Genomic DNA, 14,954 nt, shown 5'->3' with positions numbered 1-14,954 from the left:
AAAAAAAAAAAAAAAACCAAACCAAAAGCAAAAAAACCAACCTAACTAGCATATTGCTATATGTGGTTTGGGTGAGTGAACAAACTGATAAAAATACCCTAACTCACACCCATAAATACCAATGCTAGGATTTCCTCAGAGTTAGATCTCCATTCAGACATTCTCTGCAATGCAAAGCATCTTCAAGATGAGATTTTGTCACTAGCAATATTTTTAAAAGGAATCCTTGCTCTGATGGATTAGAGAGCAGAGGAAAAATTCTGCTCACATTTCTCAGTAGTTTAAAAACAATTTCAGAATTCTTACCCAACAGCTTTCCTGAGAGAATTGAGGAAAGACAGAAAAACAAATTCTAAAACACAAATTATGTTGGCTTAAAAATGTACAGACATATGAAGTGAGAGAAATTAATGGCTACTGCAGGAAGGTTTCTGCAATGGGCAAAATGGCAGAAGAGATGACCATGGGCGTATAACACTTCATAAAAATGGAAACAAGAAATGTTAGTATTTTTAGAGGGTGAGAATATGAAACACAACCACATAGTAAACAAAATCAGAGCTTCTCTTCTTTTTAACAGAACTAATCACCACCAAATGTAATTCAGACACTTAATATTATCAGTCATGCTTATTTCCCTCTTAGAAGGCAGCTGCACTGAAATCACACATTTGAAGTACCGTGGAACACCTTTCTAATAAATTCATTATAATAAAATCAATCCTTTCTGAGCCACAGCCTTATTATATATCACACATTTTTGTTGAAAGCTAATAACGGCTACTGAGTGTAAAAACATGCACATTGGGTCCCAGCTGCCCTTTGCAGGTCAGAGTCTTATACAATGAGGAAAAAAAAAAATCCAGTCATTCCAAAACATGTTCATATCATGATTAGCTGCAGTAACTCTATGCTAGTCCAGTAAATCACTTCTGGACCTCAGAAATCAACTGTTATTCACTAGCAGGGCTTTTCATTGGTATTTGTGAAAAATACCAATAACCCGTGGACTGGTGATTTTTTTTATCATTTATATCCACATAATTTGATTAATATGGATGCAATTTCCTTCAATAGACTTGGACGAAGAGTAAAATGTAGCCTCACAAATTCAGTCTGAGCAAACTGGTCACACAAGATCAAAACACTAAGTTAAAAAATAAGTATTGTGCATCTCTAACATGTTTTCAACCAAGAACCTTAAGAAAAATGAATTCTTCAGTTTTCCAACCTAAGAAGTGTTACTAATACCCTCGAAATAAGGAAAGATGTGGATCAGGTTAATGAAATGCTTAGGTTCAAATTGACATGAGAATGGTGGCTGATGCCTGGTAATAGAACCTCAGAGTGGAATAATCTTACCAGCCATATACCCCATGATACAACCATGCTGTGTTCCTTGAAAATGAAGTTGCACGTTGAGTGCATCAAACAAAACATCAAATTCCACACAAAAAAAATTCCTCACCATTGGGTTCAAAGCACTCAATCACCTTGCCCCTTCCTACCTCACTTTGCTACCCTCCTACTACAACCCAGCCCGTACACTTCACTCCTCTACCGGTAACTTTCTCTCTGTGCCTTGGTCTTGCCCATTTTGCCACCGACCCCTTGCCCAACGTCCTGCCTCTGGCTTGGAACACCCTCCCTCCTCAAATCAATCATATTTATTGAGCGCTTACTATGTGCAGAGCACTGTACTAAGCGCTTGGGAAGTACAAATTTGCAACATATAGAGACAGTCCCTACCCTATTTGATAAGCGCTTACTGCGTGCCAGACCCCGTACTGAGCCCTGGGATGGATGCAAGCAAATCGAGTTGGACACAGTCCATGTCCCACGTAAGCCTCACAATCTCCATACCCATTTTACAGATAAGGTAACTGAGGCACAGAGAAGTGAAGTGACTTGCCCAAGGTCACACTGCAGGCAGGTGGCGGACCGGGGATTAGAACTCATGACCTCCTGACTCCCAGGCTGTGCTCTCCCCACTACACCATGCTGCTTCTCATTACACAAGGCTGCTTCTCAAATCCAACAGACAATAACGCTCTCCCTCTTCATCATCAACATCAATCGTATTTATTGAGCGCTTACTGTGTGCAGAGACTGTACTAAGCGCTTGAAACCCTCTTCAAACCCTTATTGACAGCACATCTCATCCGAAAGGCCTTATATCCTCCAAGAGGCCATTCCTGACAAAGCCCCCCTTTTCTCTTCTTCCACTTCCTTCTGCGTCACCCTGCCTTGCTTCTTTTCTTCTGCCCCATCCCAGCCTCACAGCACTGATGTGCAGCGTGGCTTAGTGGAAAGAGCACGGCCTTGGGAGTCAGAGGATGTGGGTTCTAATCCCTGCTCTGCCACTTGTCTGCTGTGTGACCTTAGGCAAGCCACTTCACTTCTCTGGGCCTCAGTTCCCTCATCTGTAAAATGGGGATTACGACAGTGAGCCCCACGTGAGACAACCTGATTACCTTGTATTTACCCCAGCGCTTAGAACAATGCTTGGCACACAGTAAGCACTTAACAAATACCGTCACCATTATTATTACATATGTTATTTATTTTCATTTCTGTCTTTCCCCCCACAGACTGTCCATTCATTGTGGGCAGGGAATGTGTCTGCTTATTGTTGTATTGTACTCTCCCAAGCACTTACTACAGTGCCCTGCACGCAGTAGGCGCTCAATAAATACAACTGAATGTATGAATCGTTGTACTGTGGTATGTTGTCCCATATGTTCACATGCACTTAGTCTCCAAGCCGAAACTAAGCCCAATGTGACAGTGAAGCAATTGCAGTAAGTAAAAACGACACTGAAAATACCTCCCTGCCCCCTCGGACACCTTCTCATTTCCTGCAGCTTTCCTATCCTAAGATGACTGTTCCTCCAGTCTTCCTCCCCATAATCGTGGGTTGTTTTTTTTTTTTTTTCCTGTTTTAACTTTACAGCAACAGCTGTTGCTGCTGTGAACGTGGTCGCTGCCATCTCCCAACCCTCTTCCACTTCTCAGATCGTAGTCTCACTCCACCCAAAACTACAGGTATGGGGCAGGGACACACTGGAATGGAATGAGCAAGAGGAGAAAAAGGAGGCCGAAACTTTCCAGACCTCTGCCACCTCATCCCAGTCAATCCTTGTCCCTACGCTTTGTCTGGAGTGGGGAGGTGAGGCTACAAGCCAGCGTGGCTCAGTGGAAAGAGCCTGGGCTTTGGAGTCAGAGGTCATGGGTTCAAATCCCAGCTCCGCCACTTGCCTGCTGTGTGACTTTGGGCAAGTCACTTAACTTCTCTGTGCCTCAGTGACCTCATCTGTAAAATGGGGATTAATACTGTGAGCTCCCCGTGGGACAACCTAATCACCTTGTAAACTCCCCAGCGCTTAGAACAGTGCTTTGCACATAGTAAGTGCTTAATAAATGTCACTATTATTATTATTAAGTAGTGGGGGGACCGGTAACCGCAGCTGTACTTGACATTATAATTAAAGTTAGACCAAGACAGAGACAGAACCAGGGAGATGGGGAGGGATGAGCTTGGGGTGCAGGGATGGGGGAGGGGAGGAGTCAAGAAAGCTGCATGAGCAGGGATGATGGAGGAGGGGAGGAGGAGGAGGAGGCAGGGAAGGAATGGTTTACCTCGGATGACTGAATGAACCCTTGGGACTGGATGTACATATACTGAGGTACGAAAATAGTGTAGACGGTAATCCTGGGGTGCAAGTATTTTGAGGTAATTTTAAACCTATGAACCTGCCTATATTTCCAATTTAATTATTGACTGAGGCATGGAGAGAAAAAATGGATAAAGATTGACTGTGTCTACACACTGCCGAAAACATATTTCTGTGCTCTGCACACAGTAAGCGCTCAATAAATACGATTGATGATGATGATATTTCTGCCATTTATATAACTGAGCAAGCACGCAACTAACATTAGCAATTCCAATTTGTACAGATCAGGGGGCTTCAGTCTTTCTCCACCACCACCTCTCTGCCCCCACTGCTTAAAGCATATCTGGACTCTTTCATTTCATGCATTCCTGTGAAAATACCCAGGCTCCTGACCTGTCAATCCCAGCAAGCAATTTGAATACATACAAACTAGGGTAGAGAGACTAGAATGATCAAAGCTGTGTGCCCTAGTGGAAAATGGGAGGCAGGGAACCTGGGTTTTAATCCCAGCTCTGCCGCTTCATTCATTCATTCATTCACTCAATCGTATTTATTGAGCGCTTACTGTGTGCAGAGCACTGTACTAAGCACTTGGGAAGTACAAGTTGGCAACATATGGCCGCTTGTCTGCTGTGTGACCTTGGGTAAATCATTTAACATCTCTATGACTCAATTATCTCATCCGTAAAATGGGATTAAGACTGCGAGCGCCATGTGGGACACGGGTTTTGGCTAACCTGATTAACTGTATCCACCCCAGCACTTAATACAGTGTCTGCCACATAGCAGGTGCATAACAAATACATTTTTTTAAGAAAAGGGTAGGAGATGGCATAGAGAGATGTGACCTCTGACCCATCACCATGTCTATGGACCCATCTCTTCCTGTCTTTTCCTGCAGCCACTCACTCAGCCAGGCTCTACTGTGGCCTCCTGTCTTTGCTCATGCCCTTGGATCTCAAATCCCGAAGGGTGCTATACTTCACTCAAAGTTTTACAGGTCTAGTCTCCTTCCAACAGTTTCAATAAATCAATAGAACTTACTAAATATATAATGTGTGTGGAGCACTAGCATATATTAGTATGTTAACAATTCAAGATTTACAAAAGGCCCATTATTTCCAGATGCCTCTACATTTGACAATTTTCAACCCATGTTAATATATTTTTCCTGCCATTAAATTTTAAGAATTGAACAGGTCAAGTTAATTAAATGGGATTCCTAAAAAGGTGCCTTTCAACCACTCTTTTCAAAGTCAAATTAATAGAGAACCACGACTACTGGGGGAAAAAAATGAAGCCATCAGTGAGGCAACAAGCTGAGAGTTCACGCTTAGGGAAATTTGACTATTCAAAAATATCACCTGGTCAAGCTCACCAAGTTCTCTGAATAGAAAAAGAGCACGTTGATGAAGCTGTGCCACACCATCTCTCATCTCAAGTGATCCCTTTGGCACCATTCCACAGAGAATCTTAAACTTAGAGCTCAAGATCCATAAAGGTTCTTGAAGTGAAACCTATGTTTCTGATACTGCTGGAAGAGAGTGAAAAGATTGAATCAGAAATAAAAATAAGACCCCACGTGGAAATTTCCCAGCATGCCATTCAAAGGCTAAATATAAAATCCTCTGAGGTTACCTACATCTTCCTCCACAAAAGGAATCAGACTGGGAACTTCTCTTCCTCTTTTTATAAAAAAAGGAGAAGTTATGGCTTAAATGTATTGTCTGTAGTACAAAATAGCATTTATTTTTGGTTAAGCCCTTCCTTACAACTTTCAATGTTTTGTAGGGGGGAAATCCTTCTGCTAGAAAATGTAGCATTTTAACAATTCCATCAATTCACAATTTTATTCCATCAGACTAAAATAAATGAGAGAAAAACATCTAATTTTAGTAAACAGTGGTTGCAGCCATTTAAAAATGTATGCAGTGCCCAGTTTTAATCACAATATTTACCCAACTGGTACACTGTCAGCTTATTATTGTGTAACCATCCTTGTAAAGATACACTACCTTGTCAAATTCTTGGGACAAAACACATTACAGAACCTTTTCTTAAAATTAAAATCACTTTCAGAGCATCAGTGCTTAGTACAGTGTCTGGCACATAGTAAGCACTTAATACAATAATTATTATCAGAAGACTAGCTCCACATTTTCTCCTACATTATTCCATTCCGCTAATATACTAACACTTTCCCCATATTTTTAAACAGAAAATTAAAAAAAATTTTGTGGGTTAAAAAAATGTTTTAATATTACTGGGAAATGTACTTTTATGGAGTTTAATACCTAAACTGACAAAAAAAAAAAACACACGCCAAAGTATTTTTTCCCCTCATGATAGCTCTTTCCCGTCTAGCAATAAACCGATAAAACTCTTCTGAAATGACTTATTTCATATACAGAAATAACAGAATTGCCAAAATATTTGACTCCTTAGTTTGTAAAGAGAAGTTATGAATGGAATCAGAGAAATGGAATTATTATAATAATGCTGAAGAATATTATAAGAAGCATAATATAATCATATGAAGATACAGAATTTGTTAGTACCCTGGATAAAGTACTTTAGGACACATCACCGGATGGCCTCCCTTAATTGGATCATGCTCATATCATCACTGCCTTCTTTCACACTCTACACTCACATTTTTGTGAAATCTCTAGAAATTTAAAAAGGAATTAAATGACTTGGTGCCTCCAGAGAGGAGATGACTGTTTCACTCTGTTTTGCTAAATGACTCTAAAATGCCCCCCCCCTTTTTTTTTTTCCAAAATACTAAATGGGATGTTTTGTTTGCAGATGGACAGTGACAGCTGTGGAGTTTTAATGACCACTGTATCAGAAATTGTGACAAGATAATAGTAGCGGCAGAGATGCACACATTCACACATTACTCAGGAAAAATTAAGTTTATGACTCATTCCAAGTCATTCATAAAATGGAAAAAAAAACCCTAAAATTTATTCTGACACTTCTGATTTCAGGATTTAAAATTATTAAAACATTTTGAAGTTTTTAGTCAGTTAATGCCAAATTATCTGCTTTGATATACACATTTTTCACTTAATGGATTCTCAAGTTTTCAATAAAGGAGTTTTGTCAATGGATTTTAGCACTATTTTTATCTCATCTAGTGAAGTTAACACACATTTCCATTTCCAAATGCACTACTCAACTGTACTAAAAAAAGAGAAAATTTGTTCCTTCTAATTCGAGACATCTCATGCGCAAAATTTAGAGTACTTCAGTCTTTACTGTAAGTAAACTTTTGATAACATCTTTAACCATCTTGCTCTTCTCTATACTCTATATACTCTCTGACTACATACTTTGACCACCCAATTTTTCACAATCACAAAACCAAATCACATTTTGACTTCGAGAACGAAATGTCCAGTTTATAACAACACTGTCAAACGGCCACTTTTAAATATTTGAATGCAACGCACTCCTGACATCAATCCAATTGTAAAATTAGGTATCTTAGGTATTGTTGGATAATCAATTTACTGGTTTATTCGATTTTGAAACGTGCATCCTTCACTTACCAAAATCTCATGGCACAGTGAAATGATTCATCAAAACACTTAAATTAACTGTATGTAAAATCTGTGTGAAATAGGCTGTGAGCCTGTTTATTTTTAAACAGAACAATATGCACTTTAGTAGTTGCACTGTGTTAATACTAATACAAAAATATCACAGAGGTGACCAATCAAGGGCATCCAAGTTTTCAACAGAGTTTCTTCACTAATCCTGATTGTGAACAACAGAGATAATGTGTGCCATGTAAAAGGGATTCTGGGTCAAATCCTTAGCTGCATTTCACCTACTACTCTAATTAGAGGTGTATCAGAGCTGTACCATGTGAGTTTGCATCCTTGCAAGACCCCACATTAAGGAACACCACCCCCCCCCACACACACAGCAGTACTCAGTGTTCAACAGCACACAACTGTTCCTCTTTAATGCTGCATCACAGTGAATCCAGACAGACATGCATTGTCACAAAAAAAGTTCCTAATTCATCTGTTACATTTTAACCAAAATGCACAGGGAAAACCTGTGAGTGAGGCTTTTACAGATGGAGGGGGTGAGGCACTAAGTTCTTTTGACTGCAGCCAAGGGAATCCAGACCAGAGAAACTGCGTAACTCAATTCTTCAGCTATTACTATATATTGCATTCAAATAAACACCAAGCATAACAACCCCAGATATTTATTGCTTTCTCCTGTTTCGTTACCCAGGCTAGTTTCACCTAGAAGCTCATTCTTTAAGACGTTTTCTAACAAGAAAAAGAAATATTTAGTCAACCATCTTACTAGCAATCAAATAAGGACAATCATATACCCTTTAAAATTATTAATGTGTTATTTTGAAAATATTTTTCAAGCTGAGGCACCTAGTGAGTCAAGAGTCCACAGAATTCTAGTCCCAAATCCAACAGCGACTTGATGTTGGGCATTACGATATACCACGTCTCTGAAAAATGAGATTACATTACATACAATAATTTAGAACTGCTAAGAGAAATGATGATACATGACTCCAAGACAGTAATATGTTACTACTATTGTAACTGCTGTCATGTAATTTTGTTTTTGTTTTCTCCAGACAAGGAGAGGAATTTAAATCAAGTGGTATTCCTTTCATCATTACATGTGCATCTTGCCAAATTTGTATTTCCATTAGTTTTGGGGTAACTTGGCATCTTAACATAAAACTAACACTGGAAGGATTGTATCTAATTTTAAATATCATCATAAATTTTAATCTTGTTGAGGGTAAATTTAGACAGGAAATGTTACCCAAGCCAAGATATTAACCCAACCTATAAACAGTAGCAAAAAACATGTTAACCTAGACTTCTTTTATGTTTATTACGAGAAAGCTCAATCTTCTTCCAGACAGTTACATGTCGAATCTAAAACCGTGGATTGAGAAAAACTCTCTAGCTATATATTGCCTCAAACCTTTTGGCACAACTATCATATACTGAACAACCAGCACACCCTTCTCAAATATGCTCTAACCAGCAAAAAAGTGAAAGAATCACTCTAAATTTTTACTGCAATTAAGTAGAAGCGCATTCATTTCAGAAGTTTCAAACATTTCACAACACTGCTGGTGCTTTCTTCTGATGAAAACAGAGCAATATAAAGGATGCAAAGGAAGGAAACAATTGGCTCTCAAAATGTCAAGTTACTTATAAGTAACTGAAGGTTCTAACATTTACTCTATCATCCCTTTAAATTGTTTTCAAAAGTCTACCAACTATATTAACAGTGTAAGGATACTGGCTGTCTATCAGAAACTCTTGTGTTTTGTCAGGAATTTGACCAAGAAGAATCCATCAAACCCTGGGGAGCCTGGAAAAAGCACAACTCAGCCTTCCCTTAATCAGATGGTGAGCCAGGCAACTGGAGGGGAGAAAGGTGTATGCGGGACAGGGGAAGAGAGAGCCCTGCTCCCCCAACAATTTCACCAGTTTTCCGGCTATGTCTCCCACGTCTCCCCGGAGTTGGCTCTCTCTGGAGCAATCCTGGCCCTCTCCCAATCCTGTACCTCAACCGCTATATATACACCCACTCTACGACTCCTGCTGCAGTTCTTCCCCACCCTCCTACGGCTGCTCTCTTCCATTAGACCACTTATCACGTGCCATTGGAAAAGATAAACAAGAAATCATTCCCGTTGCAAAAAAATGTAGCCAAAAACTAACGCAATGAAATCTCTTGTGCTGAAACGGACACTTCGGTCATCTTTCTGTCCAAACGGATAGCAAAAGAAATCAGGTGAAAAAAGGAAATCACTTTGACTGATCATAACATACAGTGACTATTCAAATGGCCAACAGCTGAGAAGGTTTTCAGGCTTAAAATTCTTGGCTCACAAACTTGCAAAAGACTCAAATGAACTAGCAAAGTCAAACATAAAAAGTTCTCAAAATTAAGTAGCTTTATAGCAACAAATTATTTCTACCACTAAATATGACAAATTCTGTAAACCAAAATATAGAGCAACTATTGAAATGAAGCTTCCTTGTTGGGGAAAGAACACCAAATTTGCTCAGGACCAATCTACTACTACAAATTCATATTTGTAATTGTATGAATCAATGTTTCATAGCCAAGGGTTAATCAATATCTGCCATGATATGAAAGAAACTGCAACAAAAATTTACTATCGAGTCCGCCTTGCAGAATCTTCATACACTGAAGGTAGCAGGACAGAAGCCTGCCTAGCTAGTCAGTGTCTAATATCTTCCTTCAAATAAATTTTGTTTTACCTGAACGGTAAAGATGTTAAGTTTTTTTTTTCCACGTTTGCTCCATTAAAAAGTAACAAATAAAAATACTTCTTAATTTTTTCCAAATGTAGACTGGTATGCAGAATTCTAACCGTAAAATCCAATATATAACTAATTTTTACCAATTATAAAAGCTCAAAATATAAAATCTCCATAAAGGACTAAAACATAAAGGCACTCACTCAGCATTGAATCCATTGACATGCAAGATCCTCATCTGCTTCACAATTGTGCTTTTACCAGATTCCCCAGCACCTAGAAAATGAAAGTAAGTCAGTTTCTAAAAGGAAACATGAACAGACACTTGGGCACATGGGGTTGTTCTTTCCAGTGGTACAAGGCACAAAAGAAGAAACAAACTGTAATCTTGTTGAAACTGCAATCATTGCTAAAAATAAATGTCCAGCTGAAGTCATTTGCCAGCTCGGGGTCCTTAAGTGTTTCACCATCTATTTCTCCCAGAGTAATGACAAGATTTATTTTTAATTGAGGAATGGGGAAGAGAGACAGAGAGGGAAAAGTAGTAATGCATCCATTTTGCCATTATGAAAAAAAAAAATCAAATGAACTCCCCAGCAACCTCCTGGGCCCATCACCACTTTCTGGAATAGAAAGAAAGGCATGCCCATGGAATCCACATCCCCGCTGAACAAATCGGGTAATTTACAAGTCACTTCATACAGTCCCACCAATCCATCTGACCATAAATGTGCGCAGGCAGCAATTTCCTTCTACTGATTTTTTCCTACCTTGGGCTGCAGAAGTCACCTTTCCCACACCCCTCAAGTGGACCTTCTAACCCCATCCATACTCTCCACAGCTTTTAGTCTTTCTAGAGAATCCAACCTAATTATGTTTCACAAACAAGTGAAAGGGATACCTAGTAAGCCATCAATTATCTCCCTCCTAAATACCCTTTCCAAGACCCAAATCTAGGTTTCTGGTTTTTTTTTTTTGTTACATTGTATCCTCAGCAACCTGGAGCACAGCTAGGAAAAAGTGCACAGGGTCAATTAGGCATACTGCTTGGACCCTTTCATCTTTACTTCACAGAAACAACTCCAGAATTGGAAGATTCCAAACTCTACCCTTCAACTGCTACAGCAGATGCCTCCATTTTGGTTCATCTTTAAATTTTTATTTTGAAGTTCATTTTACAGAGAAACACTCTATTTTCTTTTATTGGGAATTGAAAGTTCTTGCTTTCGGAAGTGGGTGTGTGCCCTCACATTAAGCCTTGACAGTCCTTCGGTTGACAGGTTTTTTTTTAACCCTCCTGAAACACAAACGAACCTGTTCAGAATGTAATGCCCTCTGTCCTTTCTTCCTCCCCTTTCACTGATCAATTATGGGTTAAAAATGCTTATTTTATTTTCTGGCACACAACCTAACTTGATAGGTTTGTCTTTTCAATCATCTCAAATTAAAGCATGAAAAATACTAACAAGAACATACCCGAGACAATCAAAATGAGGAATAATATAATGCAATATATACAAAGAACTTCCACGTTCACAGTTAGGAAATCCACGGGAATATCACAGAATAAGATAAATACATGCTTTGGTGGCGGTAAACATAGTTACAAGGAAGAAAATAACCCAGCTTCTGAATTCCCAAGCTATTACAATACATATTCTAAGCAGGCGTTTTCTGGCATTTTCCTTTTGCTTTCCTTCTTTTACATGTCGTTCCTCAAATCTGGTGTACTGAAATTAAAAAAAAAACATGCAAGGATTCCACCTTCTTGAATCAAATATGTTAATAAATTACAGTAAAATTTAGTCAAATGGAATTTTTTTTATAAAAATCACCTAAATAATATTCACCTGAAGGGATAATTTTCAAGCATGTATGTAAAATAAGTAGCCAAGGCACCATAAATTCAAGGTGTCATTTTTGTTTTCTTATTAAGCATTCACAACCATCATGTCCCAGTATTCTATGCGTAGCATTCATGCTGTTGGTACACAGTCTAACACAGTCCTACATGTTTCTATGTGATAGGTCCAGACTTACAAACAATTCAGCTATTTATGGCGCAACTAATGGAATGTTTCAATTTTTTTATAATTCTAGATTGATGCCAATAGGGACCGTTCGCTGAAGAAATAGTAATGGTATTTAAATGCCTAGTGAGTGCAAATAAATAGATATTGCTAAAAAATAATGGACATGAGAAAAAACTAAATTCTTAATTTTTAAAACCATGCCTCTTCATCAGCCTGATTTTCTGGATGTGAACAGAGGTATATTTATAAAAATATACCACCTTAGATCTGATTCTGGCGAATTACCACCCTAAGACCAAGTTATGGAAAAAAATGGCTATTTTAAAATAGAACTGGAAAATCTTTCACTCTAATGGTCTGTATTTTCTCCCACTCACTTGTACAACTCTTCAGCCCTCCTTTTTTCATTAAAAGTAAGCATTTAAATAAGCGATGGAATTTTCCTAATCCTTAACCCAAACTACAAACCCTTTTAGTAAAAAAAGTAAAAAAAAAAAAAAAGAAGTAAATATTAGTTCTAGCTTGCCCTCTACCAAAAAAAAAAAGTTTGACAGGGGCATAAATCTAAACATCCGTATTTTTTTTAAATCTGATTTTAACCCACTCAACTAACACCAACACATTATTATTCCTGTTACGCGTTTTGGGTGGGAGGGCGCCGGCGAAACAAGTGCTAGTTTTAGGATCCATTAGGGGGAAGGGGTTTGGATTTCTGAACGTATATGAGCTGGCATTTAATCGAATTATGCTTTCACCAGGGTCAGACCGATTCCATTCCTTCCAATGGCCAACGAGGAACTGTTCCCCACGTCCCTCTTGAGTCTACAGCGGAGGGGGGGGCACCCTCTCTCCTGGCGACCACCGTCCAATAAGTCGCCCCAGGCCCCTGAGATAAGTCCTGTATATATGTTTGTGCATATTTATTACTCTATTTTATTTGTACATATCTATTTATTTTGTTAATATGTTTGGTTTTGTTCTCTGACTCCCCCTTCTAGACTGTGAGCCCACTGTTGGGTAGGGACTGTCTCTATATGTTGCCAACTTGTCGCCCCGAGGCCCCTGAGATAAGTCCTGTATATATGTTTGTACATATTTATTACTCTATTTATGTATTTATTTTACTTGTACATATATATTCTATTTATTTTAATATGTTTGGTTTTCTTCTCTGTCTCCCCCTTCTAGACCGTGAGCCCACTGTTGGGTAGGGACTGTCTCTATATGTTGCCAACTTGTCCCCGCAAGGCCCCTGAGATAAATCCTGTATATATGTTTGTACATATTTATTTATTTTACTTGTACATACCTATTCTATTTATTTCGTTAATATGTTTGGTTTTGTTCTCTGCCTCCCCCTTCTAGACTGTGAGCCCGCTGTTGGGTAGAGGCTGTCTCTATATGTTGCCAACTTTCCCAAGCGCTTAGTACAGGGCTCTGCACACAGTAAGCGCTCAATAAATACGACTGACTGATTGATTGTCGCCCCGAGGCCCCTGAGATAAGTCCTGTATATATGTTTGTACGTATTTATTGATTTATTTTACTTGTACATATCTATCCTGTTTATTTTGTTAATATGTTTGGTTTTCTTCTCTGCCTCCCCTTTCTAGACTGTGAGCCCACTGCTGGGTAGGGGCTGTCTCTATACGTTGCCACCTTGTACTTCCCAAGCGCTTAGTACAGTGCTTTGCACACAGTAAGCGCTCAATAAATACGATTGCTTGACTGATTGATTGTACATATCTATTCTATTTTGTTAATATGTTTGGTTTTCTTCTCTGCCTCCCCCTTCTAGGATGTGAGCCCACTGCTGGGTAGGGGCTGTCTCTATACGTTGCCAACTTGTACTTCCCAAGCGCTTAGTACAGTGCTCTGCACACAGTAAGCGCTCAATAAATACAATTGCTTGACTGACTGATTGTACATATCTATTCTGTTTTGTTAATATGTTTGGTTTTCTTCTCTGCCTCCCCCTTCTAGCCTGTGAGCCCGCTGTTGAGTAGGGGCTGTCTCTATACCTTGCCAACTTGTACTTCCCAAGCGCTTAGTACAGTGCTCTGCATCATCATCAATCGTATTTATTGAGCGCTTACTATGTGCAGAGCACTGTACTAAGCGCTTGGGAAGTACAAATTGGCAACATACAGAGACAGCCCCTACCCAACAGTGGGCTCACAGCCTAAAAGGGGGAGACAGAGAACCAAACCAAACACACTAACCAAATAAAATAAATAGAATTGATATTCTATTCTAATCAATCAATCTGCACACAGTAGGCGCTCAATAAATATGATTGATTGGGCAGCCAGCACTACCTGTGCCACACTAGGCCTTTCTCTGCCCTGATTGATTGACTGGCACACAAGTAAGCGCTTCTAGACTGTGGGCCCGCTGTTGGGTAGGGCCCGTCTCTATACGTCGCCCACTTGTCCTTCCCAAGCGCTTAGTCCAGTGTTCCGCACACAGTAAGCGCTCAATAAATATGATTGATTGGGCAGCCAGCACTACCTGTGCCACACTAGGCCTTTTTCCGCCCTGACTGATTTGCACACAAGTAAGCGCTTCTAGACCGTGGGCCCGCTGTTGGGTAAGGCCCGCCTCTATATGTCGCCCACTTGTACTTCCCAAGCGCTTAGCCCAGTGCTCCGCACACAGTAAGCGCTCAATAAATATGATTGATTGGGCAGCCAGCACTACCTGTGCCACACTAGGCCTTTTTCCGCCCTGATTGATTTGCACACAAGTAAGCGCTTCTAGACCGTGGGCCCGCTGTTGGGTAGGGCCCGCCTCTATATGTCGCCCACTTGTACTTCCCAAGCGCTTAGCCCAGTGCTCCGCACACAGTAAGCGCTCAACAAATATGATTGATCGGGCAGCCAGCACTACCTGTGCCACACTAGGCCTTTTTCCGCCCTGACTGATTCGCACACAAGTAAGCGCTT

At 39.7% G+C, this 14,954-nt stretch overlaps 1 protein-coding gene across 1 annotated transcript in view; it reads right to left on the bottom strand.

Annotated features, from left to right (window-relative positions):
* The window catches only part of GNAS (GNAS complex locus), a 133,688-nt gene that overhangs the window by 117,465 nt on the left and 1,269 nt on the right, over positions 1 to 14,954 (bottom strand). The window contains exons 2-3 of the mRNA XM_038750374.1: positions 10,180 to 10,252; positions 7,132 to 7,134 (exon numbers count right to left, since the gene is read on the bottom strand). Coding sequence (XP_038606302.1) covers positions 7,132 to 7,134; positions 10,180 to 10,252 — 76 coding nt within the window. The remainder of the gene's footprint in view (positions 1 to 7,131; positions 7,135 to 10,179; positions 10,253 to 14,954) is intronic.

This window comes from Tachyglossus aculeatus, chromosome 8 (genome assembly GCF_015852505.1).
Source record: "Tachyglossus aculeatus isolate mTacAcu1 chromosome 8, mTacAcu1.pri, whole genome shotgun sequence".
NCBI lineage: Eukaryota > Metazoa > Chordata > Mammalia > Monotremata > Tachyglossidae > Tachyglossus > Tachyglossus aculeatus.
This window is presented reverse-complemented; position numbering and strand designations above follow the sequence as displayed.